The following is a 10,734-nucleotide window of genomic DNA, read 5'->3' on the forward strand; positions in this document are numbered from 1 at the left end:
CTTAGCTTAAGATTTATTGTACTGGTAGCATGTTAAAACCATGCAGTATTTTGAAACCATGTATGGTTGAAATGTTGAATGTAACCAGTATGATGGAATGTGTGGTGCAGTATGTTCGATGACAACCAACTTTCTGGATGATTAATTAATATCATGTCTTTGTATGGGTATCTTAGTACTTATGATGACTAGTATGAAGACTATGAAGACTTATGAAGACTAGTATGATTATTATATAGCATGTTTACCAAAGTACATAGTCTGTTTATCATGATACATCAAAAACTGTTAATTGTTTCTAGAAAGCATATTGCAAAGTATTTAATAAAACTATTACATAATTATAATCTTAAAGCTCATCATCACCGTCTAATTGATTACCATCCTCAATCTCGTCAGTCATTTCATTACTGCACTCTACACAGCCGCATAGACTTGCAAGCTCTTTTTTTGCATGAGCAACTGGTCCATTGGACAAGCTGCCTAGGAATAGCTCTTTGCTCATCAGGAAAGCATTGCCCAGAAATCTCATCATCATCTTTACTCCAGACATGGTTTGTGGGATCTGGGGGCACCATTAATGGTTGAATTTTCTACTGCTGTATTGCTGCTTAGTAATTGACCCTCATTAAATGCCGACGGAGAGAACCCTCTTGGTGGAAGGTTGTTTTTCATAAGATGTCCTTGATGAAAACAACCTGTATCTGGCGTCGGCTTCACTTGTAGAATCAGACTTGCCATAAAGATGCAGTGTTGAACGTGTTAATGCGTTGAACAACCTTTTATCTAATATAATGTAGTAGTTGATTATAGTGAATTATGTAATCCATGACAGCTAGCTTTGGAAATCGGTATAATTAGTAAATTAAAGTTTTCGATCATTACTCCAAACGCCGGCGGTCGCTCGATGAGACAGGAAGCTGACTGCAAACCTAATTGATATCGGGGTAATTTAATACCCCCGTACTACAACTTGAGGTAAATGTTGGTCTATGGCTCTGATTAGCTGGTCCGACCGACTGCACACGGCGTAAGAAAAGATTTATTTTTGTATAACTACTCACCATTTAATGGCAAATTACTCTTAGCTTATCAACTAAAATAGCTGTAGGAAACTAAATTAGTAATGAATAAATTAGAAACATGTTAAAAGTGTCAATTTACCATAGACCCCATCTTCTGCCACCTGTTGACACGATAATGCCCTGTGGCCACCAGACTAATAGTTTAATTTCTATTAGCTAACGGGTGCCTATTGATATACCATTGTTAATATAACCAGATCTACGGTTATTCTACCGTAATACCAATATATTGCACCTTACTTTTGAAAAGTCGTGTTGCGCGTTCACAACTCGAGTTGTGCAACTCGAGTTGATCAACTCGAGTTGCGAACACACAACGCGAGGCACTGTAAGGCGCCATACTTTCAAACATTTTGATAACATTTCACAAAATCTTTCTCTCACAGTTTCACTACAAAGTTACTATAATGTACCTTGCAAATTTTCTCACCGCATTTCCTTTTTAGCTTTGTTGTTGATATTGGGCTAGTAGCATGATATAACGACATAAATCATTTACAAAAAAGCAGAAAAAAACTAAAAAGTCATTAGTGAATTGTTTACTGTGGTCACGCGCTTTAACAAAAATATTTTTATGCCAAGTGATTTCTAATGGAACTTTTCATTGTTGCAATATTTATAAAGAAGTGCGAAAGTTGAAATTTGTAATGATCTTTTATTTTACATGAATCATTTCAAATTAACATAATTTTTAAAAATTATCTTGTTTGTATCTACAATTGTAACATAATTCATTGTAACTTTCAATTTCCTTCATTTCATTTAATTTTATATAATTATTTATTATCAAAAGGCAGTACCTTGAAAAAAATTGTGTGCTTCTAGCAAGGGTAGAAATATTGAAGACAAATTATTTCTTGAAGAGTTGTTGCAAGTTTATTTAAAAAGCTTTTGAGAAGATTCACAAAGAATCAGCCAATTTACAAGAATAAAATGTAACAACAAAATAATTTTTAAACAACAATATAAGGGAAACATTGTCAGAACATTGCTGTAATATTCATTGGAGAGTGGAAATAATGCTGTACCATCATTATCTTTTACACTTTAAGTCAACACTATATATACATTATGTTTACATTCAATCACTTTGACTTTATCAAACAATAAAAACAAGTTTTTGTAACTTTACTAAAAGACTTAGTTGAAGTCAAAAACCGCGCTACACCATAGTGTTCATTTTATATTTTAACTCGATGGTACATGGATATATAGACACCAACATTCTAAAGTAACTTTCCTATGAAATTGTCTGGCAACTCATTTGAAGGTTAAATGATGTCAATTCATAACATTCTAGTTAAAATGCTAATTAAGGTTTTATGGTTAGTTAAGCTCAACCAATTCAATGTAAAATTCTTGGTACCTTTTGGAGCATTTGATAGCAATGTGCTCTAAGTCTGTTGTCTAACTCTAATGTCTCAGTGATGTTGTTGTTAGTTGGGATCTCATATCTAACCAAGCCTTAACCACAATGTAAAGCTAAATAATCTTAATTACCTTGTGTTTTATAGAAAGTTATAGAAATGGCCCAGAAAGTAAAATTTTGATTTGACTACAAGTCACATTGTTGTACCAAAAATATTTTGACTTAGGTCTGAATTCATTTTTTGAAGTAATTAAGTTTTCTTTCGACAAATAACATTGATATGAAAAACTTCTAAATGGTATATAACAGTCCTATTTAAAGAGGATATGTAGCAAATAGAAAGAAAATTTATTTAACAACAAAATTGTGAAAGTATTTTGCATTCAAATGTATATCACCAAATAACACTTATGTAACTGCGTGTTTTGTATATAAACACTAACTTTTTCAAGATAAATCCGAAATATGCAACACCTGAATGTAATACTGTGCATAATGGTAAGATCACTTTGAAATGTTTAGAGAAAGCATCTCTTTATACTGTACATTGAAATTAAATTTTTGACTCCCACTTACAATTAAATTGTACTATTGCATAATTTTTCAAGCAACTTACTTTAAAATTACAAAGATTTTTGTTCTACTCAAAGATCTTTTTTTTTCAATATTTATGGCTCAAAATAATCTTATGCATTTAAGGCATAAAAAGTACCAAAACCATTTTAACACTGTATAAGTATTTTTATTTTTTGTATAACAGCATAAACCTACAGGCCACTATTTATATCATATTTATATGTTATCTGTGCTATATTTATCTAGTCTGATAAACCTAACTTTAGATGTATATTATATATTTCAAAGTAGTACTAACATATCGTGTGTTATTTTGATAGCGCGAATGCTGTCTAAATATTCAGCAATGATTTGTTATTTAGCATTTATGTTTCTGATCAGAAGTTTAGATTACGAAATTATCAAAATATTGAAATATGAAATAACTCCGTATAACCTACAGAAGGAAGACAGCTTGTGAAATTGATGAGACGTCAAAAGTACAAAGGCTCTATTCAAACGTTTCCAAGTTACCAAATGAGCTCATCCCACAAGCATAGACGAAAACATAACACTCAAAGGAAAAAACATACTGTGACTTCATATTCATATGACACAACAACACATATTAACGTTTTAAAAATTTGAACTTATTTAGCCAAGTGATTTTGATCTTCACTATAATAAGACGCAACTTAGTCTGTTTCTACTAAGTCAAGGTTGATTAATGCAAAAACTCTGCATGTTATGAGATTTGAACCGACTTTTTTCAACTAGGTAGATTTGCACTCTAACAGTTTTGGCATTCTACTGCTTGATGATAAATTTGAGCAACCATAGTTTAGTTTAAACGCCTGGCCACTATTGATAGCACATGATACAGCTGGGATGCCAAGTGTGGCAAAGCAAAAATGTTACTTTTTCTGCTCACTATGGGGCCCTCGATGTTCAGATTAAATTTGTGTGCATTGAGTTGGCGTTTTGTTTTATGCAACATTATTGCGTATTACATAATGAAAAAGTTGCATTAGCTCTTTTTCTACTTATAATCTGCATGTAAAAGGAACTTTAGGTTATGAAGGATGCTGTGGCAAAATATTGCTGAGGCCAGGATGGCTGCCTAGTCAACATAAGTGACCAAAATTGCCACCATGATGGACTTTGGGCCAATACCTGGCTTGGCTAGAGACACAGCTACCGGTGAGGGTTACATTCAGCAGAAGCTTGCCTGTCAAGTCAAACATGCTACTGATGATTCAAAGTCAATCAATGATAAAAGGATATAAAAGGAGAACCTGAAGCCATAGTTAGAAGAGGTTCCTGGCAATACTTTGCATGTTCTTCATTGTAGGCGCACATTTTGAAGTTTTTATATTCCTATATATGTTTAATAAAAAATAGATCTCTTATTGTCTTTTATCTTATACCGTTCCCTTTACACTGGTTTTAACAGTAGGATCGTAGAGTTTGATTTCATAAGAAGGGTGAATCTTTGATTGCTCAAACAGAGGCTTCCCTAGTGATAGTCAGACAAGACTCACACAAAAAGTTGCTTTTTTGAGTGAACTCGAGATCACCTTTTCATTACGAATTGCCTTAGCTGCCCAAAAGGCAGCTCGCTTCTGAGGGTCTGCGAGATACTCTCAAAAGGATTGGCAGCAGGATGAGGGCCAGATGCGCTCAAAGCACAGACAATAACACAGTCTGTTTGGCTAAGGTACAGGAGATGAGGATAATAGTACCCCACATCCTGTCTGTGGCTCACCAGTTCATGTAGGCTCAGTACGCCAGATAGGAAGATGTTCATCAACCGATTTTATGAAGTGACAGAAGCAAATGACAACATAAGCAAACAGCTTACTCTAATTTAAGAAGACTCTGTCAGAGAAGGTAGAAATTGTTAAAAATCTGACAGGGTAAAAGTCAGCTTTGATGAACTGCAAGCTCAGTTTTCCCTCTCCCCCAAGCAGGTTTTATGTAAGCTGGGCGCCCTGAAGCAAGGCACCTACTGTACAGAAGCAATTTTGGCTAAGTAGAGCACTTAGTTTGATTAGTTTGTGGAGACTTGCTCGTGCCCACAGAGCAGACATAGCCAGAGAGATGTTTTGCAGCACTAAGAACCACTCAGGATTACAGTAACATTTGTTGGTAAGGCTTACATCTATGTTGATCGATTAAATTGGAACAGAAATATTCCGAGTCAAGCATGATTTTAGCTAGTCGATAGCCATCAGTTCCGTGAAAGAAGCACAGACAGAAAAAAACGGTGTTAGATCAGGATCAGACTGTCAGCCTGTTGCCACTATTTGTGCAGCAGCTGATGAACCAAGTTCAACAGCTCCAGCAAGAAAAGAACTGAGCGCAATAGGTCACAAACAAAAAAAAAACAATGAAAAGTTGAAGATGCGGAACACAGAAACACGTCCGATAATAGACCAAATATTGGCTACAAGCTTGAAATGTCCTGGACAAAATAAAAAAGCTGTCATCTAGTCTAAACCTCAAGAATTGACATCTACAACACAGGAGTGAAGGGCTATCAGGTAAATGGCAAACCAATCTTCTCTGGCTCAGATCTACCATCTCAGATTGCAAAACTGTTAGAGACTAGGGTGCCATTCAATCTGAAGAACCTTTTCATGACAGATAAAAGAAACTGCAGAAACCCAGCGCAGACAGAGTGACAAGCATTGGTCCTGCTGTGCTACCAGCGCATGTGCTGCACTGGCAATAGAAATGTGGGACAAACCTCTGAGAAAAATCCCTCAATTCCACTAAAGAAAAGGACTCAACCCATTCAGCAGATTCCGCAAAGAATCAGATTAAAAATGGAAGCCAAAGCGAAGGGACAAGTTCAAGACCTGGCCAGAAAAGAACTCATCAAGCCAGCTAGAGATTTTTGACACTACCTGATGATGTTGGTATTACAAAAAGACAAAAATTGGTATTTGAGTACTGATTTCTGTTGGCTAAATGCTTTCATCAAACAGGACGCCTTACTCACTTCTCTAGATTGACCACAGCAACAATGTCTTTTGTGGCGGCAGGATGTTTAGCACACTGGATCCAGTTGTTGACAATTGAAGAGTTGGAAATGATAGGTCTTACTCTTCAGACTCATCTCCATGCTAGCCACTTTTCAGAGGCAGATGAAGCACACAGTACACCACTTCTATTGGAAATTGTTATTGCTCTACCTAGATGGCATCATCATCATTGCCACTAACTTTTATACTTACCTGACTTACTGAAGAAAGCAGGACTGATACTGAAACCATCCAATTTTGAGCTACTACAGTTGCAGATACCCCATCTAGGTCATGTGGTTAGCAGTAAAAGTGTAGCTACAACCAAACAAAAAATAAGGGCCGTCCAGGCCTGACAACCTTCAGGAGACTCAGTGAGTTGCAAGGCTTTTTGGGCATGGTAGGCTACTACTGGCTGTATATCCTGAGCTTCGTTATCACAGGGCGGTTTCTGCACCAGCTGAAAAAAAGAGAAAAGTGGGCTTGAGACAAGGAAGGGCAAACAGCTTTTGAAGAACTGAAGTAGCAGCTGCTTTCAGCACCTGTGCTAAGCTACTCCAATTTAAGCTAGCCATATTTTCTGAATACAGATGCTGGTGGTTGTAGAGTGGGCAATGTGCTGGTTCAAGTACATGATGGTGCTAAGAGGGGGACCTGAAAAGAGCTGTAGAACGTAGTTCAGGCTATGAAGCACTTCCGGCCTACCTCTATGGATTTCAGTTTTTTTCCTTACTAATCATTTCTCTCTTCAAATGATGTTTAAAGGAAAGAACCCGTAAACCAGGTATGTAGGTGTTTACATATCCTAACTGAGGTTTAGTACACTATGCAGCAGCAAGCTAGACTCCGCTACAAGAACCCTGATTGGATCAGTAAACAGACTTGTAAAGACTGCTGGTAATGCGAGCTCATTGAGCTAAGAGAATAAGGGTGACTCAGAAGGAACTTGCCATGCAAAGCTTGGCTTTCTTGGGTAGACGGAAAAGAAGCCTTACAGCTATGTCATCGGTCACCAGGATCGTATATGGTCGGTTGCATGGTCCAGCCTGCTGCCAACACGGCTAGGCTAGCTGTGTCGCTGGTTTGACTCAAAGCCAATCACAGCTATACTGGAACTATGCAATATGGTTTGCGTGATAAGTTGAGGTGACATTGGCAAAGAGCTGGCCTGCATGCAGGCAACAAATCAGGCACCAGTAGTCGCAATTTACCAAGATATTGCTCAAGCATAAAAGTTTATCGAGCTACAGCTGGAGCTGATAGATCAAGAACTCCAGCACCTACACAGGATTGGGCCAATTTTGTAGTTGTGACCAAATAGAGCACCGAAAGCTTGAACATTTTACTGGCCAGCCCAGGGGTGTGTGCCCTGCCCATTGACCATTTAAAAAGACAACTGCGTGGCAAACTCCGAGCTTTGCTCAATTTGTTAGGTAGAACAATTAGCCTACTGCAGACTGACCTGGTACTAGCCAGAAGTGATAACCACAAAAAAGACTGATTGTGAGTTCTGAGGTTTGCCAAGCAGCCCATTGTGGAAGTGCAAAAAATTAAAGGCAAGAGGAGGCTACACGTCAATTTCCGTTAGCACAGAGTTATTGTGAAACTGCTATAACTGATGTCAACTACGCCGATAAAAACAAATTGATCTGGTTATTGAGTGATAACTTTAGCAGATGGTGGGATGATTTGGCCCTTTCGGAAACCATGACTCAGGTTATAGGTAGTGTCTAAGATGAGCAAATATTATGTTATATGACTCTGCCAGAACAGTTTGAGAGTCAGCTAATGAATGAGGCCAGTCCACGCTTGCCCAAAAGAGTTTTTTTGAGCACCAGTTATAATAGAACCTGGTCGCACCCCTATTGTGAATGAAGGCAGGGCTAGTAAACAAATAGTCCAATCTAAGTTGAAAACATAACGTACCTAGCAAATTTGAGACTTTGGGCTACCAAAGAGCTAAAATTTAGCAAAGAGCTAGACACTTGGTTGAATGAACTTTGGAAGCTATTGGAAGAAGACCGAGTCAGTACTTCTCGAGAGCCAGGTTGAGCCCAGAACCAATGACACATGGTGTTGCACAGAATTTCAGCAGTGTCACCAGTCACTGGTGCAGTCACTTGTTCCAAGCAATAGCCCTTCGACCTGTTTGGGTCACTCGGCAACTAGACTAATATGAAGAGTGGGTATGGTTATTGGCAGTGGCAGCCAATAATGAGCAACCAAAGTGCCAACCTTGAGAACTTAGTAGGGTAGGATTATTTTCATTTGCACCTTACAAGTAGCAAGTATTCTCCTGGAGACCTGCTGAAATTGACATTCTAGACACTGCTCTGTATTATGATGAACCTGGCTACATGGTTCAACCAGGTGAGACTGTAAACGATATCATGGATATGTTGAGCGTGTAAGACTCACTAACCCTTTGAACCAAATGGTCGCTTTTGCGGCATCCTTAAAGGCCGCTACTGCGGCATTCACATGCTTTAGTTTACAAAAGCTGTTTCTAAGTAACATAAGAAACCAATCGAATTAATTCTTGCACAGGATGTTTGATCCAACTTTTCAGTTCCATTTGTATCCTCTTTTAAGTAACTTTAGTGATTGCCTTCGTTTTAATAGCAAACTTTATTTAACCAATATCGCAAAAAACACAATACGATTCAACTGCTGGTAGGTCATAAATGATTGCGATGTAAATGAAAAATTTTATGATACTAATTATCATTTTTCAGTATGTATCAAGTCATGAAATGATGATAAACAAGTGCACAAGGAAAATGATGCCGCTGTAAATGTTTTAACGAGTTTTACAAAATTATGAGAACTTTTATATTTTTAGCCTGAATAATGGGAAAGTACTGTTTTTTTCTGTTTGATGATATTTGCTGTGGGTTGCCCGAATTTTTATTATTTTTTACCAAATATCATTGTATTATGAGCAGATTTAGATATATTTAACAAAAGTTTAAAAACTTTGGATCGTTGGACAGATTGCCCAAGGTTTCTGACACTCATTTACCAAAACGGCCAGTGCTCAAAGATTTAAAAGTTGGGAAAGAATAATGTGTAGTAGGCCTCTTAGACTCAGATGAATAGTTGGCGACCATGTGCAAGAGCATGAAAAACACTGATGAGGTAGTAGGACTTTCTAGCACAGACAGAGGGGTGTGTTGGCCAGGCTACCTCCATGCCTCTTCTCTGCTTCAGATATAGAAGCCCATGTCGAGTCACGTTCAGTTGGCAATCTGCCGTCAAGTGATCCACTAAAGATAGCTTAGATTGTTTCCTTCAAGCAGATGCCAAGCAGCCAACCATGTAAAGACTCTTTCGAGATCCATGAACGACTTGATTAGATGAAAGAAGTAGAGTGAACCTGGTTTTTTTAGCCGGCTCGGATCTCTTGTTTCATTTAGACATAACTGACTAATGCAGGGGTCAGGAACCTTTTGGACTGAGAGAGCCATAAAAACCGTATATTTTGAAATATAATATCGGGAAAGCCATACCGTATGTTTACAACTAAAAACACAAATCAATTGTGCATTTTAATTAATTTTAACACTTAAAGAATAATATGTCACTGGATTCTGTTCAATAATATCGCTATACTGTTGCTAATGAGTATTTCTCAACATTAATGCAACTTCTGGTACCGCATGGTTTTGCTGATGGCTTTGTAGCCTGGTTTATATGTAGTGAGGTTAACCTTCATGCAGGCATCGGGACTTCCATCCCACAAACGCGATCAGAGGTTGGTCTTAATGTTCTTTAGATGTGAGAAAGACAGCTCACATGCATACATAGAACCAAACATTGTCAGTACAGTACTCACACCAAGCAGTGTGTGGTATGTGACCGGAGGTGTGTTCCAAATTTTGACAATCAGCTGGTCTGCAGGTTGAAGTTTTTTCATTTCTGCCCACTTGTGCCGGCTCGCCAACTCTGCTTGATGTCGTGCAAGTTTTTCCAAATCTCCATTCAGTGACTTGAACTTATTAACCTACACGTCTGAGGCCCTCAAGTCAGCCGCTTGTAGCTCAAAATCTCTGACGGAGACCCCAGGAATGTAACTCAAGTCAGTGCTGTCATTTGCACACTCGTTTATATGGGTGATGAACTTAAAAAGATGATTGCACTCACGAAATTCTCTAACACGCCCTTTGAATGACTGCAGAAGATTAGATATGAAACCAGCTAGGTGCTGAAAATCAAGATGTTGAGCAGGATCACTTGCTGTGCACACATCTCTAAATTCTCCGAGTCTTTCAAAGTGTAGCAGGCGACCTGTGTCAACGTCCCTGATGAAAACTTCCAGCTTGTTTTCAAATGCAAACACTGCTTGTTGCAGAGATAATATTTGATTTCCAGCACCTTGCATTTTTACATTGAGCTGGTTTAGATGTTCAGTCATGTCTACGAGATAGTAAAATTTCAGAAGCCACTCAGTGTCTGCTAACTCAGGATGCTAAACATTTTTAATTGCTAGAAATGCCTGGATTTTGCTCAGACAAGCCGCAAAACGACTGAGAACCTTTCCTCTTGACAACCAACGCCTGTTTCTGTGCAAAAGCAGACCAGGATCATTATTTCTAACTTCGTCCAGCAATGTTTTAAACTGGCGATCATTTAAAGCTCGGGCAACAATAAAGTTGACCACCCGAATGACCAGCGACATCACCTCACCAAGCGGCCCACC

The 10,734-nt window shown here is 38.1% G+C and overlaps 1 protein-coding gene across 1 annotated transcript; it reads right to left on the bottom strand.

Moving 5' to 3' along the window:
* Positions 1-10,038: 10,038 nt before the first annotated feature.
* LOC137388455 (uncharacterized) lies at positions 10,039-10,449 on the bottom strand. Its single transcript, XM_068074941.1, has one exon. It carries the CDS (start codon positions 10,447-10,449, stop codon positions 10,039-10,041), a length of 411 nt encoding a protein of 136 aa, XP_067931042.1.
* Positions 10,450-10,734: the final 285 nt, after the last annotated feature.

The sequence above is a fragment of the Watersipora subatra genome, chromosome 2 (assembly GCF_963576615.1).
Source record: "Watersipora subatra chromosome 2, tzWatSuba1.1, whole genome shotgun sequence".
NCBI lineage: Eukaryota > Metazoa > Bryozoa > Gymnolaemata > Cheilostomatida > Watersiporidae > Watersipora > Watersipora subatra.

Coding starts and splice junctions, on each gene's coding strand:
- LOC137388455 (XM_068074941.1), bottom strand. CDS start 10,449: ATGACTGAACATCTAAACCAGCTCAATGTAAAAATGCAAGGTGCTGGA.